This window comes from Sparus aurata, chromosome 1 (assembly GCF_900880675.1).
Source record: "Sparus aurata chromosome 1, fSpaAur1.1, whole genome shotgun sequence".
NCBI classification, from domain to species: domain Eukaryota; kingdom Metazoa; phylum Chordata; class Actinopteri; order Spariformes; family Sparidae; genus Sparus; species Sparus aurata.
The window spans coordinates 2,206,830-2,224,783 of record NC_044187.1 but is presented as its reverse complement, the minus strand read 5'-3'; the positions used below and the strand labels follow the sequence as shown (position 1 = coordinate 2,224,783).

The window sequence follows — 17,954 nt, the reverse complement described above, 5'->3', positions numbered from 1 at the left end:
GCTGAAAACATATGTGGTTCTCACAGGACAGCCAGGCTGCAAACATATGATGATCTTATAGAATCTGATGTTCTGCTGGAGATTCAACCAGCCAACAGGACATAAAGGAGTTACAATGAGCTCCACCTGAAACATCTACAGCAGTAAACTGACACATTAATGCAGCATATTAATCCACAAACATCAGATTGGAGCGTCCTAAACACATATACGACATATTACTAAGCACTCGTCAGAAGGAGAACCACCTCCAGTGATTTATTAATTCATTAGGAGGAAAATTAATCACATCAAATTAATCAGTTCTACTTTTAAAAGCTGTGAATTCTGATTACATCGACCTCCATCTCTGTCATAAAGGAAAACACAAATACAGACGACTTAATTCACGATATTTATTGAACTCTTCATGGACATGGATAATGAATGAGCACCAATAAACATATATTCATATGTACATATATACAGTTAGAGTGGATAAATGATAAGACAAGAATTAATTGTAAATTTGGTTATTAAACTATTGTAGACAGAATGAATTAAATCATTTTATCATAAATGATTCAAAACTGAAAAAGGGGGAACACTTCACCATGATCAATAAAAGCAGAAATCAGAAATCATCAACTCTTCAACAGAACACTTGAAGATGGTAATTTCCTACTTTGGTGGTGGATGAGCTGATGATGAGGTGAACTTCTGGGAAAGCGCTGAGCCTGACAGGATCAGGCTAAGACCAGGTCTATCTGAGGCCACGGAGGAGACACAGCATATGTTCTTCTGTCTGCTTGTGTTCACTGACAGGCTGCACAGTTGTGATGCATGAAGCCAAAAAGACTTCAAAAGTCAAAAAGTGAACTAACTACAAAGGAGGATCACAACATTCATGATGTCATTGTGGAGTTCATTGTGGAGCTTTCTTCAGCTCTCAGTAAAAGGTTTAAAACACAAGCCAACACCTGATCATGCCTGTTGTCTGCACTGCCAATCAGAGGGGCTTCACCACAGAGTCAGGATGGAAACCGTCAGAGACAAGAGGGCAGGACAGCACGTGTTGTCAAGGTTTATAGTCTAGGGGCGTGTTCTGGAAGAAGGAGGATTGTTGGCGCTCTTTTACTGATTAATCATTTATTCCTTTGTGTGGAGAGAGAACTGGCCACACAAAGGGGAATAATTTGACATCTTAAATAACATTTGAATTATTATTTGAACTGAAAACTCACTTGCTCTGTTGTCACTATATGCAACATGTCTAAGAACCAAAGGAGGCACCAAGAGCTCATTAGAGGAATTTATCAAATAACACAGAGTAACAAAACATAACTAATGAACATGTTCATATCTGTAGCTAAGGATTATATAACAGAGGAGCACATCTACAATAGTACATGATCATAGAAGTCAAATCATTAGTAAATCATACAGGTTACCATCAGATACACTCATGTTATACTGACATTATATCATTGTGTTAAAAGTTACTACCAAAACTCATCAGAGTGGAATCATGTAAATCAGCAGAATTTAAGGTTCATGATATCATAATGATCAGATGATGAGATTTTGTAATGGAGGTCCGTCTGCACGTAGCAGCAGCTCTATCCACTCATATACACATATTTACACATAATAACTCAAAGAAGACAAATTACAAACTTCAATGATGAATGACACATCAACAAAATCCAACCTGTCTGAACAAAGATCATCATTATGATTATCTATATGCATGTGTGTGTGCAGCCTGATTTTATTGTATATACAGGCTGACTGTTGTGAGAAAACAATCAGATCACAAAGTTCAGAAAACTGAAATTTGAATGTTCAAAACATATTTAAACATATTTAAAACCAATGATGTGCAGCACATTGACCAAGAACAGACAAAACAACTAAATCATTTCTGTTACTGTCATTTACAGTGTGTGTGTGTGTGTGTGTGTGTGTGTGTGTGTGTGTGTCTGCCGGGGACCGTCAATAATGGAACAGTGATGGGTTGGGGTTTGGCACATGATATCTTTCACCATCACCGATTGGATAGTCGCCACCCGCAAGCAGTGATGGGATAACAATGGCAGCGTCAACAACACCAGCAGAACATGCTGCTGCATGTGACTTGCCTGAAGACCCCCACAGCCTAAAGCCACTTTTGATGGTTGGCGATACAAACATTACTTTGAATTTGTTGAATGTAAGGAAAATAACTTGACTGTAAGGTGCACACTTTGCCCGTGAAACTTCTCTCCACCGCTGCTAATACTACTTCAAACTTAATGAAGCACCTACAGAGACAGCACGCACACACAAAGCTTGTTGCTAAGGAACTGTGGAGCAACATGAATGAGACCCCAAGCAAGCAGCCAAAACTTTCTTTTCAACAGAACCAGAAGGTACTGACAACATCGAAATCTGAGATGAATATGCTTGTTGCCTCGTACATAGTAGAGCAAATGTTACCTCTTTTATATAGCAAGTAGAACGAATGTAACAAGCAATGTAACTAATTACTTTCTTCTGGGAGTAATCATGTAATGTAAGGCATTACTATTTCGAAGAGTATTGTGTAATGTTTTATATATTACTTTTTTGAGTAACGAGCCCAAACACTGTCTGTGTGTGTGTCCCTCCTACAGAGACACTGAGGAATCAACCCACAACCCAAACCCAGGATAAAGAGGTTGAGTGAATGTGGTGTTGAAGGTGTGGAGGTGGATAAGTGAGTCAGAGGAGACTCTGTAGAAGGACAGAGTGCCAGCAGGACAGTCCACATACACTGCTACTCTGTAAGAGACAGAGGAGGAGGAGGGAGAGGAGGAGGGTGAGGACGAGGAGAGGACTGTTCTTCTGTTATTGTGCCAGACAGAGTACCAACCACCATCATCAGAGCAGTTCAGACTCCAGGACATATTATTCCGCCCAAACAAAGCGTCAGAACTATCTCCTCTCCTGCTGATTCCTCTGTAACTGACTGATACATCAACCCCTCCTCTCCACTCGACCTCCCAGTAACAGTGACCAATTAGATCATTTCTGCAAAGCAGCTGATAGCAGTCAAACCTCTCTGGATGATCAGGATATGGCTGCTTCTGTGACACCCATGTTACCTTCCTGTTGTTGTCAGACAGTTTGAGGTTTCTGTGTACTGTGTTTGTGTCCACTGTGAGTTCACAGACATCTGATGGAGAGAACAAGACACAATACAGCAGCAGTTTATCATCTAACACAGCTGGTGGTTTATTTGTTGCTTTATTAACAGACTGACTGTTAATTAGATCAAACCTTCACAATGACTCATCTTTTTGAATCTTATTTCAAACTGACAGTTTAATGCAGATACACAAGCTTTAGATTTAAACTACTTTAACATGTGCTGCCTGTTTTCATCAATGAACGTGAACACACACTTACATTTCCTCAGACCAGGTTTCAGCCTCTGCTCTCCACCATGTTCCACCCTGGAGGAAGAAACACAATCAAAATGATCCTTCAGAAGCTTCCTTGTTAATGATCTTCATAAAGCTTCACTCAGTGTGTGTCATGGTGTCATCTCAGCGTGTCAATGTGACAGAGGAACAGTGTGTGAGCTCTTGTTGACTGTTCATACCTGAGAGTATCCAATCTCCAGTCTGGATCGTCAAGTCCAGCCGACAGCAGCTCCACTCCTGAGTCTCCGGGATGATTGTAGCTCAGGTCCAGCTCTCTCAGAAAAGAGGGGTTAGATCTCAGAGATGCGGCCAGAGAAGTACAGCCCTCCTCTGTGATCAGACAGCCTGACAGTCTGGAAGCACAGGACAAGGTATATTTACCACTCTAGTCAAAAGTCAAAAGACGGAGGATGACAGAGTGTGTAAAGCTAACTGAAGCAATGTGAAAATGATTTGGGGCTTTTTAAATAAAATCATATACTTTAATATTATAGATTTTATATTACGATGATATTTTTATCAACCGTAAAATAAAATTTGTGGGAATTCAAAAAAACCAAAAATGAGCTGTAAGATACAACAATTCATAGAGCTGAGGGGTAAGACAAGATAATTTCATAAAACTCCCCCTGTATTAACCATTTCATGCACAATCAATGAAAAAACACTGATTATCGCTGACATGGTGATAGATGATTATAACATTATTCTAATTAAAATGAAAAATGTTGTCTCTGAAGGGCATTGTATACCTTCGAGGAAAAATACACAATGTCCAAAAATCCAACAAATGTTTGATGTATAGTATTTTAAGCAAATTTTAAGCTAAATGTCAAGCAACATTTTAGTGGTCACGTAACAGAAACTGAAACTGGACCTGAGTGTCTCCAGTTTACACTGTGGACTCTTCAGTCCAACCGACAGCAGCTTCACTCCTGAATCCTGCAGGTCATTGTAACTCAGGTCCAGCTCTCTCAGACTAGGGGACTGGGAGCTGAGAACTGAGGACAGAGCTTCACAGCTTCTCTCTGACATATTACAGCCACTCAGTCTGAAAAAAATGCAGAGTACATTTGAAGAATTTTCTCTCTGTTTGGTTTGTCTTGAATTGTATTTTGATACACTAACTTTTCAGAGCACTGTCTGTACTGAAAAGAGACAGGAGAAAAATGACAACATAAAGGATCAGTTATGGTTCAATCTGTACAAGTATCTTTTAAATCCTGACCTGAGAGTCTCCATTTTACAGTGTGGACTCTCCAGTCCAACAGACAGAGGCTTCACTCCTGAATCCTGAAGGTCATTGTTACTCAGGTCCAGTTCTCTCAGACTAGAGGACAGGGAGCTGACGACTGAGGAAAGAGCTTCACAGCTTCTCTCTGACAGATTGCAGCCACTCACCCTTAGAAACGAAAATGTAAAGTACACATATGAACACTCTTCTCTCTGTTTGACTTAACCTACATTTGTATTTTGATACACTCAGTTTCCAAAGCAGTGTCTGAAAAAAGAACTGGTAAAATGAGAGGAGAACAATGACAACATAAGGAACAGTTACTGTTCACTTAGTACATGTTTTTTTGAACACTGACCTGAGAGTATCCAGTTTACAGTGTGGACTCTTCAGTCCAACGGACAGCGGCTTCACTCCTGAATCCTGCAGGTCGTTGTTATTCAGGTCCAGCCCTCTCAGACTAGAGGACTGGGAGCTGAGAACTGAGGACAGATCATCACAGCTTCTCTCTGACAGATTGCAGCCACTCAGGCTGAAAGTAAATGTACAGGACACATATGAAGACTTTTCCCGCCGTTTGATTTAACTTACAATGGTTTTTAACTTACAAATGTTTTTCAATCACAGTTTTCAGAGCAGTGTCTGAAAAGAAAATTGGTGAAATGACAGGAGAAAAATGACAACATAAAGGAACAGTTATGGTTCACTTAGTACATATCTTTTCTAATCCTGACCTGAGACTCTCCAGTTTACAGTCTGGACGCTTTAGTTCAACAGACAGTAGCTTCACTCCTGAATCCTGCAGGTCATTGTTATTCAGGTCAAGCTCTCTCAGACTAGAGGACTGGGAGCTGAGAACAGAGGACAGAGCTTCACAGCTTCTCTCTGATAGATTACAGCCTCTCATCCTGAAAGAGAGTTAGTGATAAAACAAAAATACTGATACCGTTTCAGAAGTATACAACATCAAACAGATCTCATTTGCGTAGGTTCCCTTATCGAGTTTAAGAATCCAAGACTAATAAAGCATCAGAGTTTCAGATGACAAGTAGATTTCAATACACTTTTTCCATTGTATATATTACTGGAAACACAAACTCTTAACACATATAAATTAAATCCTCACATTTTGGCTTGAAAAGTAGACATCTGAACAACAAAAGTCTGTAAAATAATAAAGCATTATGCAGTACAATATCTTTGCCCAGCATTACAATAAATACTGAAAGAGCTGTGAAATCCCCTCCAGGTAAAACTGAACACAGACGAGTCCATGCTCGGAGTCAATCTAACAAACCCAGTCATATTAGAAGAGTAAGTATAGTGTGGGAGAAAAATATGACTCTGCCAGAACATTTTGCCTTCATGCGACAGGATGTCCTATGTACCCTGTATAAACTTAAAGGTCTCGATAAGGGCATAGTGATATCTGTTTTATGAGTTTATATCAAATCTTCTTTGCAAGTAAGTGATTCGAACCTACTGTATATATGTCTACAGAACAGATGTCTAACAGACCAAAACATGCCAAAGCTGATTGTGTGTGTAAACATTAACTTTTGTATGGGAGGAATGCTTTCACAGGTGTAGACATAATATGAGCAGTTGGAAAAGCTTGTCAGGGATAACATGATAATGCTCTGTACAGACATAAATGCTGTTAGGTTGTTCCTCCTTGCAGGTTTGTATAAACTACTTCAGCTTAAGTCATCAGCATCTCTGAGTCTTCATCTCTCCTGAATGGTCAAGCGAGCCGAAATTCCACAACATACAGCACATAGTAGTTTGTAGTTCTGCGATTTCATACTTTGATATGGCACAATCCAAGTGGCAGCCTGACCTGAGAGTCTCCAGTTTACAGTGTGGACTCTTCATTCCAACAGCCAGCAGCTTCACTCCTGAGTCCTGCAGGTGGTTGTTACCCAAGTCCAACTCTCTCAGACTAGAGGACTGGGAGCTGAGGACTGAGGACAGAGTTTCACAGCTTCTCTCCGACAGATTACAAGCACTCAGACTGAAAGACAGTAAGCGATACTGTGTCTGTCATCCACAATACAAAATACATCACATTTCTGTATAAACCAGCCCCATTCAAACTACCCTTTGAGTGCAGCGATCCTGTACCTACTCTCCACATCCGCCTCTGTGTGAAAGTCTCAGTTGCGGTGAGGGTTGAGGTTGCTGTCTTGAAAAAAATCACTGCGACGTTTATCTCTCCTGACTGAGAACTTTCCCCAGAAAACAGCCTCCCTCCCCGCAAGTGAGAGTCAGACAGCGTCCTGTTTACTGATTGTGATTATGTAATTATGTAATTTAGAGCTAAAAATGCAATTTTGTAATTTTCCAGGATGTTTGGTGGGTCAGGATCCAAATCATAACATATCATAACAGCATCCATATGATTATTAACAGTCAGTGGATAGACTTTTAGATTAACAGGAGAAAACTGGGGGAAACACACAGACAGTCATAATCATGACGTGTACCGTCACGCCTCTTTAGGATCTGCAGCGCTGGCTTGCTGTAAGAATTACACACTGGTGCATCTTTACGCTGGAGCAGCTTGGCTCTGTGGGAACAAACAGTGGTGGAGAATCGGCGAACTTCTGCTGCACCGCTAATACGACATCTGTGCGTGAAAAGGGCTAGCGTTGTTGTGTTTATGAGTCAAACAATCAAAGGTCTTGGGTGATGAGTAGATGTTTAGAAGATAAGTGTTTTTATAACTAGCATCTCACATTAGTGAAAAGTTTTATCAATTTTGATGACTATATCCTCACGGTCAACTCGCTGTCCATGTCAGGTTAAATTACTTGTCTACGGACATTCATCTTATCTTTTAGTTTGCCAAGGGACTGAAAGTGTGCACTGGACAAAATGAGACACATTGTGTATGTATGTGCAACTGAAGAGCCAACATCATATTCTATGGTGTAACGTACTGACATCAGCAGTAGCAACAAACAAAACACTCTCAACTGTCTCCAGAAGTTAAAGCTGCCACAATGTGAATGATAGGACACCAAACTAAGGGTGCACCGATCAGGATTTTTTCAGGGCAGATCACCAATTGCTGGAAGAGGTATCGACCAATACCAATCACTGATCAAAAGGTTTCTCTCACTTATTGTCATCTATCATTGTTATTTTTTATCGGCATAATAAAACCACCATTAAAATGCTGAATAAATAAATAATTATATTTATCTTACATCAATTTAAAGACAGAAATAGAGAAGTTACCTAAACACTGTTGATAGAGAATTGAGAGAAAGTAACATAGCAGACAGAATTTAGTCAATTTGGGAGAAAGTCTGTGTCTCATTCTCATTTGACTCAGTCTTTAAGGTCTTTGTGTTCTGAGGCTACTGCTCCACCACCTGGACACTGCTTGTACCAGGTTACGTTCAGCTCTGTCATAAGATTGATTAAATGTCTACTGATCTACCGTAAATTGCCTGTAACTCCAAACTAAACTCCAAAACATACTTTTACCTCCAAACAGTACTTGGCTAAGATAGGTGTTGTCCATTAAACTGCTGTTCAGTGTTGACCACTTAATGGTCCTCTGAATTTTCAGCGCTACTGTGTGTGTTTAGCTCCACTATGAGCTTTTAGCTCCGTCAACTGTTTCCTCTGGTAGCTCTCATGCCGCAGGGCTTTAAACAAACAGTGTGGCGTTGTCCCTCCCCTGGGGTTGACAGAAAATGACTTATACTCATAATGAACAGAAAATCTCAAGTGAAATAATGAACAGACTACTTTGTTGATATTGCATTCGACTTCGATTGTGAAACTCATTCAGACTGATTCAGACAGCGATTTAAAATCGTGACACCCTTGAATGAATGTGTGCTTCAGTACTTTTATTTATATTATAATACTTTGGTTTTGCTTTAGTCACAACAAAGCACAATCCACTTCTATGCAAGCTAGCCCAGTTGTTAGTAGGATAGCCTCGCAATGTGCATCAGGGAATTTGTTTGGCTATTTGTTCAGATGTCAACAATAATTCTCCAGACTGATTCACCCCGCCTTAAAAATAACTACTTTTTTTCTTTCATGGCTGCATTAATGTGCAGAGGTACAATGAAACTAATGGCACAATGCGGGTTTTTCAAAAAATCAACTAATTAAAATCTAAAACATTCATTAGTTGAACCTACACGTGTGATGTACAGTAATTCGTATCTGCAGTTAACTGTTTACTTACAGAGCTTTGTTGGAGGCTTTGACCACTGGCAGCAGCCTCAGAAGAGCCTCCTCTGAAGCAGAGTATTTCTTCAGGTCAAACACGTCCAGATCTTCTTCTGATGACAGTAATATGAAGACCAGAGCTGACCACTGAGCAGGAGACAGTTTATCTGGGGAGAGACTTCCTGAACTCAGGTACTGTTGGATCTCCTCCACTAGAGAACCATCTTTCAGTTCATTCAGACAGTGGAACAGATTGATGCTTCTCTCTGGAGACAGATTCTCGCTGATCTTCCTCTTGATGTATTCAACTGTTTCCTGATTGGTCTGTGAGCTTCTCTTCTTTTCCAGGAGGCCTTGAGGGAGATTCTCATTGGTCTGCAGTGAAAGACCCAGAAGGAAGCGGAGGAACAAGTCCAGGTGTCCGTTTGGACTCTGTAAGGCCTTGTCAATAGCAAACCTGTGGACCTCTGTCATTAATGGTTTGCTGAAGATCTTTCGCACAAGTTGGAAAAAAGATTGCGCTGGTTCAGACATCACATTCTTGTTTTTGTTAAAGAGTGTCATCTCTACATACAAAGCTGCCAAAAACTCCTGAACACTGAGATGGACAAAGCTGAACATCTTGACCTCATCATTCTTCCTGCCACGTTCCTCTTTAAAGATCTCCGTGAACACTCCTGAGAAAACTGAGGCTCCTCTGACATCAGTGCCACACTCTTTAAGATCTCTTTCATAGAAGATCAGGTTGCCCTTTTCCAGCTGGTGGAAAGACAGTTTTGCTAACGACTTAATGTACTGAATGCACATGCTTTGGTCTAACTTGTTTGGGTTATATTTCTTCTTTGTCTGACAAATCTGAAACTCCAGGAACTCTACATACATCTCAGTCAGGGTCCTGGGCAGCTCTCCTCCCTCTCTGGTCTTCAACACATCCTCCAGAACGGTAGCAGTGATCCAGCAGAAGACTGGGATGTGGCACATGATGTGGAGGCTTCGTGATGTCTTGATGTGGGAGATGATTCTGCTGGCCTGCTCCTCATCTCTGAATCTCTTCCTGAAGTACTCCTCCTTCTGTGGGTCAGTGAACCCTCTGACCTCTGTCACCACATCAACAAAATCAGAATGAATCTGATTGGCTGCAGCAGGTCGTGTGGTTATCCAGAGGCGAGCAGAGGGAAGCAGATTTCTCTTGATGAGATTTGACAGCAGCACATCCACTGAGGTGGACTGTGTAACATCTAAGTCTGTGTCCTGGATTTCATCAGTCGAGCAGTTCAGTTTAAGGTGGCTCTCATCCAGTCCATCCAAAACAAACACCAGCTTGAATTTACTTTTGTGATAGTTGGTGTTTCCTGATGACTGCAGAGTTGTAAAGATGTGATTAAGAGATTCCTCGTGAATGTCTTTGGTCTCTCTGATAGATTTATGGATCAGCTCCGTCAGACTTAACTTTTCATCCTTCCATAAGTTGAGCTGGCGGAAGGTAAAGGGGAATATGAGATGCACATCTTGATTGTTTTCTTTGTTAGTCCAGTCCGACAGAAACTTCTGGACAAGAAATGTTTTGCCAATTCCTGCGATTCCATTGGTCAGCACTGTTCTTATGGATCTTCCTTTACCAGAGGGGGGTTTGAACATGTCACAGGGTTGAATTGATTCCTCTGTTGTTGGCTTCACCTCCATCTGAATGACCTCATGCTGTTTGTTGAGGTTAACGTCACCTCCAGCTGTGACGTACAGCTCTGTGTAGATATCCACCAGAGGTTGCCCATCCTTCCTCTGTGCCCACCCCTCTTGTGCACAATTAAACCGATCCTCGAGGTTTGACTGAAGCATTTTCTGGTAATATGAGATGGGTTGTGGCTTTGGTACTGGAACAATCTCATCTGAGTGACAAATAGTACCAAAAAACAACTGAAATGCAGGATTTTAAATTTACAGTTGGAGAAAGATGTCTATGGAAACTATTGTAACAGTATGATATCTGTAGTTGTGTTACAGTAAACTATCTTAATATTAATATTTGATCACATAATTCTTTCATGTACCCGAACAACATATAAATCTATCCAACAGGGAGCTGGTCAGTACAACCACATCTCTGGACTGGTGACCACTGAGCAGCTGTTGGTGTTGCTGCCATCTTCTGGTTGAAATGTCACAATGAAGAGTTCTGTAGCATCAGTTTTAATATTCTCCTTCTGTCTATATAGATATGTAGACTCAAGCTCTCTTGCAGGCCCAGAAGTGTGCATTCTTAACCTCTTTCACTCTGTCTTGTTTTGTTAGAATCATTTGATGTTGCTTAAACACCAATATCAATTAAATTACTTCCAACAAAGAGAAAACAAAACGGAGCCTAGTGGCTCCGTACAGACCATAATTCATCTTGTTTCTTTAGTTTCCACTCAACAAAAAAAGGATGCAGGCCTTATCTGAACCACAGGTGAGCTCAACTAGCTTTCCACTGTCACTTCACTCAGTCCTCACAGTTATCAACCACTTTGACTTCATGGTCAGGTCAACTCCAAATCTGAGTTAAAAACCATGAACTGAGCTGAAGTCAGTTTCAGTTCATTCAGTTTGACAAACAGAAACAAGCTAACAAAAATGCTTAAGAAATAATGGTTGTTATTCAGTGTCCATCATGGCCTCCATGAAAAAAGATGCTCTCTGATCTCTTCTTCCTCTTCACTTGACTCCATCTCTGCTGTCTGACCTCTGGCCTGCTCATACTACATAAGACCCACCCTCTTTAAGAAGAGCAGCCAATCAAAAATTACAAATGACCTCCTGCAACCTGGCTGCTGTAGCTGCAGTAGAGAGAGAGTTTGATGCAGATCTGATGGTTTGACTGAAATTCTGCATAAAAAGGATTAAACTGCCTCCTTCAGCTCAATCCACTGTCACAACAGTCCCACTGTAGTTTTAAATCCTCTTGACAGCTCACAGCCACATACAGAACAATATAAAAACTGATGTTAAAAAAATATTAAATGAATGAATTAATGAATATTAAATAAATGAAAAAAATAAATGAAAAAAATATTCTAGACCTTTGTAGATGGATTTTAAGACTTTTAAAGAGCGTCTGGGGTATTTTTAGAGAACCTAAATCAATGCTTTATATTCAGTGACTTTCAGAGTTGCAGATACTCTGATACTGCTTCAACTAAAGATCATCAAGTACTCCTGTTTCTGCTTTCACTCAGTTATAATGCAGTCAGTCTTACTCTCTTTTTACTTTTCCAATCTAAAAACTAAACTTTGTCTTTCAGGGCTTCCGTACATACCAGAGAATACAGCAGCTTTACCTTCACTCTGAGAGGAAGAAGGTCCTCTGTTCTCTGGAGTCTCTCCAACATCGCCAACATTCACTGACACTGAGAGAGGTGAAGACAGAGATTATGGCTGGGTTGCACCAAAAAGGATCCATTAAATCTAAGATCAGATCTAATCTGAGTTTAGTAAAACAAGTTTAAAATGAGTTAATCAAAGTCAAATCAGACAGAGCTCTGCTGCACCATTAAAATGAATCTCTGTTCAGTTAAACAATGTTTATTTCTGTGAACCAGAGCACCATCAAACCTCCATCCTCTCCAATAACTATTATTGATGCTTCAACCTTTTCTCCTCATTATGAAATCAGGCCTCGTTGCTTTTCTTTGCTGAAAACAATGAGCTTCTGTACTGAGAGGCCTGTTCCTTTACAAGTATTGTGTGGTCGACTCACTCTCTTCATCTGAAAATGATATTAAAATAAAGAATGTGACTGACCTTCTGGTCCTGAGCTGTTGGCTGACAGACTCTGCAGCAGGTCATTCCTCTTGATCTTCTCTAAAATCTTCTTGGTCACCTTCAGAGCTCCATCAAGTGTAAAGGTGTTCACCATCAGATCCACTGTGTCCCGTCTTTCTGCTCTCTCCAGCCTGGACTCTTTGATGGGTTGGTAGCCTTCCAGGATGTCAGGCAGCTTCAGATACCATTTGAAATCCTTGAATTCATCAACTTTTAGATCCTCCAGAGTGTTGAAAATGTCCTCTGGTGTCATCGTGGCTCCCTGCTAAAGACAGGCAGTGTTATCACCTGAAGGAAAACCAGCCAGACTTCCATCAGCTGGGAAACATCAGGGAAGACCGGTCTGAACTGTTGAGAAGCTGCTGCATTTATGACCTGACACACTGCGACCTGTACTGACAGCATACACAAACTGCAAACCTTTTTATTCTCTGCTCTGCTGGCAGAGATGATTCAAACACAGAAACATGACCCTGGTTGTACGGATCAACAGGACAGTAACATGTATGGCTTACTTCTCGCTTAAAATGTCTTCAGACAATTCTCCAGAAATTACGCTGAGCTATTTTCATAATATAAGAGAAAGTTTCCAAACTAGACACTAGTTGGTCCAGTTTTAAATCCAGTCCAATCCAATCGACTTTATTTATATAGCATGAGTTTAAACAAACATGAGGTTTCCAAAGTGCTGCACAAAAGGATAAAACAGAGATAAAAAATAAACAAATAAATAAATGAAAAAAAATATGCATGTGTACACATAAAACAAATACAATCACATAAAAAGACATACAATCAACACTCTACATGGTGTTAAAGCCAAAGAAAAGAGGTTGGTTTTAATAAGAGTTTTAAAATGAGACAGAGAGGAGGCCTGTCTAATGTGCAGCGGCAGACCATTCCAAAGCTTTGGAGCTGCAATGGCAAACGCTCGGTCCCCTCTGAGCTTAAGCCTAGCTTTAGGCACTGTCAGGAGCAGCTGGTCAGCTGACCTGAGAGATCGGCTGGGCATGTAGGGGTGCAGCAGCTCAGAAAGGTACAGTGGGGCAAGGCCATTCAATGCCATAAGGCTCACGAGTGGCATTCGTCCAATCATGTGCAGCCAGTGAGTTTTTGTGTGGTTGTCGGACGGTGTCGCCTGTTTTGGTCGAGTGTTCAAAGCTGGGAAGCGTCCTGTGCTCTTGTGTCAAATGAACCAAGACTGAACACAGTCGTTCAGTTTGCAGCCTGAACACATTTATAGTCTACTAATGTTTATTTTCAGGCTCAGCTGGACAATAAAGTTGTAAAGCAACATTACAACATCGCTCTCTTATTGTGAGCTAACGTTACTTTGACATGTTGGGAGATGATGTGGTGATAAGAGTGATACAAACACACAGCAGGACCTGACACTCCCTCATCTCTCAGCAGTAAAGTCAGCTCACATTAAAATCACTCAATTAAACAAAACATGAAAAGACTCATTTTGTTGAGAAAGTCACATTTCATAGAATAACTAGTGAGTTCATTCATGAACATTCAGACTTCAAATCATCTTCATTCAGTTCATCACTGCTCTCATCCACAAGTTGATGTTGTAGTTTGTTCATCAGAGGTGTGTCATGTTACCTGTCACAGTTCTCACCTGTTAAAGTCCAGATGAGGTCAAAGAGTGGTTCTTCCTTCGTCTACAGACTCTGACAGACGCTGCTGGTGTCTGTGTTCATCTGACCGACAGCCGTCACATCCTCATACCTTCAAATCCAAATCCAGACACATCAATGAGGTGAGAGCAGAAAGCCAGTGTGAGCTGTAGTGCTGCCAGTCAGCAGCAGGTGTCAGTGTTACAGAAGCTCTGTCAGTCAGCGCTCTGATGGGAGAGATTTCACAGCAGTTAGACACACTGACAGAGATCCAGAGTCCAAACTGCAGGAACAATGAAGCCCCGACAACAAGAAGACAAACAACAACAGGTTGATGATTGAATGAGGGAGAGAGAACAGTCTGTAAACTCATGACAACATGTGACAAACACAAAGTGCATCAACAAAGAGACAGAGAGGTCGACTGAAAGCAACAACACACATCTGACACACATTTACAATAAACTGTCTCTTTCAAATATCTGCTCTGTTTTCATTCAGTAACAACACCATTAATGTTTGCTGGCTGAATTTAAAGAGTCCTTCACATGTTGTCACATCTCAGTGTCTTAATACACAACTCACATGCTGTATGTATGTTGACAGAGTCGCTGGTTCTGCAGAACTGGACCTTCTCTTATTGTGACATTATAATATGAATAAAATCACAATCAGCTGATCAAACTTTGATGAGCTCATGATTTTGGCTCCGTCTCTCTTGTTGAAACTAAACTTCTCTCCACAAACATGTTACATTTAGAATAATGAGCTCGTTCTCTACAAAAATACATCTTTATTTTAAAAGCTGCTTCAAAATAAAATCATTCTTGTTGGTGGACTAAGAGACTGGAATGTCAGGCTGCACAACTCTTCACATTATTGGAGGAAACAGAAGAATGAAAGAAAAAGCAGCTGTTTGTGATGTCATTCTTCTGGATCAGAACCTGCTGAGGAGTATTAACCTCCCATGGCCGCTCACTCACACTGTCACTTTGTCTCATACTGCTGTGGCTGCTTTGTGCTTTTCAACAGAGCGTCTGGATCAGAACACAAACATCAGAGCTTCACTTCTTCATGTGGTTCCATGTTTGAATGGTCCAACAGAGAATCTGGTCCCTGCCTCTCAACTAGTTTCTTATTAATAAAGACACAAGTTGTGTCTAAATGAATTTGCTACAGTCAGTTCTTGTGTTGACAGTTACAAGTGTGGTGATCTGTTTTGTACAGGACAAGCAGAGACAGGAGACATTACATAACCACACAGGTACGGACCTGCTGGAACAACACAACACCTCACCAAAGTATGAATCTGCTTTTATCCAGAAATACTTTAGTTACCAAATACTGCTGTAAAATCTCAATGGGCACTGTGACTCACACTCACTGCAGCTGACCAGCTTTAAAGATGTACTGTAATTAAGCCAATATCACAGTTTTACTGTTTTTAAACACATTTCAAACATAATAACAATAATACTGTTATTGTATAAATACATTTGGCTTTTCTACATTACTAAAATATCACTTAAAATATTTACAATTCTACTCACGTGACCTGAATGAGCAAATGGAAACTTTCAAATACACATTCATTTTGCTAATTATACCTTCTTGAGCTTCGTATCATTTCACTTACAGCTGGTGTAAACAGCTGTAGTGAGGTCCACGTGTCCTGGAACTTAAATGACAGATAAAACAAGATTGAAAGTGACCTGCCATCGTGATACACCTTTTTCACAGCATCACCAAAACACCATAGAAATGAGCAGGATACTTCTTAGTTTCTGACTGGAATTACATGACCGTGTTCCAAAAAAACTTCCTCACAACAACACAAGGAAGGTTTTAACAGTCCTTTGGAGTGTTGTTTGTGAGACAACACACATTACTGACCTGTTTGTTCAGGATGAGCAGAAAGAGGAGACGTTAGTTGTGTTGATTCGGCTGAGGGACCTACTTCAACCAGCACTCCCTCAGGTAGACACTCCCCTTGGTGACAGCATTAGGCAACCACAACTTCAAAAGTACTAACCAAAGAATTATGACACTACATATGATAAAGCCATTATTCACAGATAGAGACATAAAACAACTGTACAATTGGACCACATATACATTTGTAGGCGTCACAAATTCACTGTTTCTACACAACTAAATGTTTCCTGAGGAGATAAACGGGACGTTGAGTCTGACTGAACATTTTACAGTTCAGATGAAAATGTGTCACATTTGTTTTTGAAATTGTTCTCATGCAGAGAAACTTTGATCTGACCTTCTGTTGTTCTGCTCAACATGTTTCACTGCACATTTATCTTTGTGTTTTAAGGACCTTTTGTTTTTAAGATGGAGAATGAAGGAAAATATTTGATGCTCCATCTTTTTATTCTGCCTCAGCTAACACCACATCCTCTGATGCAACTTCAGCTGTTCTGAGACATTTAGTTCCTGTTCTTAAGAGTGAACTCGATGAAAATGTGGACGCCATCAAATAGTGAAAGAAGTGTAAAGTAGTGCAGACTGTGATATTACAGCAGACACAAGCTTTGAGCTGGCAGGAGGATTATCTCTGACTGTACCTGGTGCTGTATGTTCACACTGTTGAATAAAAAGTCTTGTTGTTCTTCCTGATTTTCACCGTTTCAAATCCCGTCGACCAACGAGCTCGACACCTCTCACACATTTCAACAGTTTCTACTGCGATGATTGAGTCAAACTAATGAAGACACAAACAGTCTGATAGCACGAGTCTTTACAGGAGAAAAGACACAAATCACACACGAAGAAGTGACATTAAAAACACACATTTACCTTTTTGTCTGCAGGCAGAAATCATGTGAGTCTCACAGAGAGAGAAGAAGTGAAGCTGGTTTACTGTCAGGAGTCGGACGTTTATGAGAGGAAGCAGAAGTTCTTTCTTCATAATCTGTTTAAGTTTCGTAATTGTTTTATTCCATCTGTAAAAACATCCAGGAGAAAAAAAAAATGTTTTTCATGTTTTTTGTCACGGAAAATAAAAATAAAAAATAAATAAAATCTCACATAAAATATTTCTGTTTCACTCATGATTATTTGTTTTCTCCTGAAGAAAATGTGAAAATGGATCACCAGAAATAAAAAAAAAAACATCTTCACTGACCCCTCAGGGCTTCCGTACATCTCAGCGTTGTATAAACTGAGTCAGGAACCTGAAGGTGACCTGTAGGGGAACTACCTGTGGAGCCCCTGCAGGTTAGAGGAGGAAACCCCTAAATCTGATGTATCGATCAGCCGATAACAGTTATTATTGAGAACTGAAGCCCCGCCCCTTCCTGTTCCCCTCATGGACATTATTGATCAAACCTTTGTCTGATAGTGAATGAAGAGAGACAGATAATGTCTAATAAGATCCACTTACCAAACCGATGATTCTGTTTGCTGCTTTAACTGTTTTGACCACAATCATTAATGTGATGCTGAGTTTGGGTGCAGCATTTGGATCTGTACAAGTGGAAGTCTCTCTCTGTAAGTGGAGTCAGTGTTTCCCTCCTGTGACCAGCAGGGCTGAACTCAACACTCATCTGTACTCATGTGTTCACCAGGACACACAGCCTGCCACACAGAGCTGCAGAGAGAGGCGGAGCAGCACCAGAGGGAGGAGGCTCCAGCGTCATGCTCCAGAAATGAAACTTACAGTTA

General features: G+C 40.6%; 1 protein-coding gene across 1 annotated transcript; it reads right to left on the bottom strand.

The window, feature by feature from the left end:
* Positions 1-381: 381 nt before the first annotated feature.
* LOC115574392 (NACHT, LRR and PYD domains-containing protein 12-like) lies at positions 382-15,876 on the bottom strand. Its single transcript, XM_030405924.1, has 10 exons — positions 14,282-15,876; positions 12,634-12,919; positions 12,150-12,239; positions 8,873-10,742; positions 6,500-6,673; positions 4,654-4,827; positions 4,303-4,476; positions 3,605-3,778; positions 3,409-3,455; positions 382-3,175 (listed from the first exon to the last, which is right to left on the bottom strand). The coding sequence occupies exons 2-10, from the start codon at positions 12,905-12,907 to the stop codon at positions 2,628-2,630; spliced, it is 3,525 nt and encodes a 1,174-aa protein (XP_030261784.1). The 5' UTR covers positions 12,908-12,919; positions 14,282-15,876; the 3' UTR covers positions 382-2,627.
* Positions 15,877-17,954: the final 2,078 nt, after the last annotated feature.

Coding starts and splice junctions, on each gene's coding strand:
- LOC115574392 (XM_030405924.1), bottom strand. CDS start 12,907: ATGACACCAGAGGACATTTTCAACACTCTGGAGGATCTAAAAGTTGAT. Junction 4,828..6,499: donor TGTAAACTGGAGACTCTCAG/GTCAGGCTGCCA, acceptor TTCGTTTCTAAG/GGTGAGTGGCTGCAATCTGT. Junction 3,456..3,604: donor TGGAGATTGGATACTCTCAG/GTATGAACAGTC, acceptor TTCTTCCTCCAG/GGTGGAACATGGTGGAGAGC.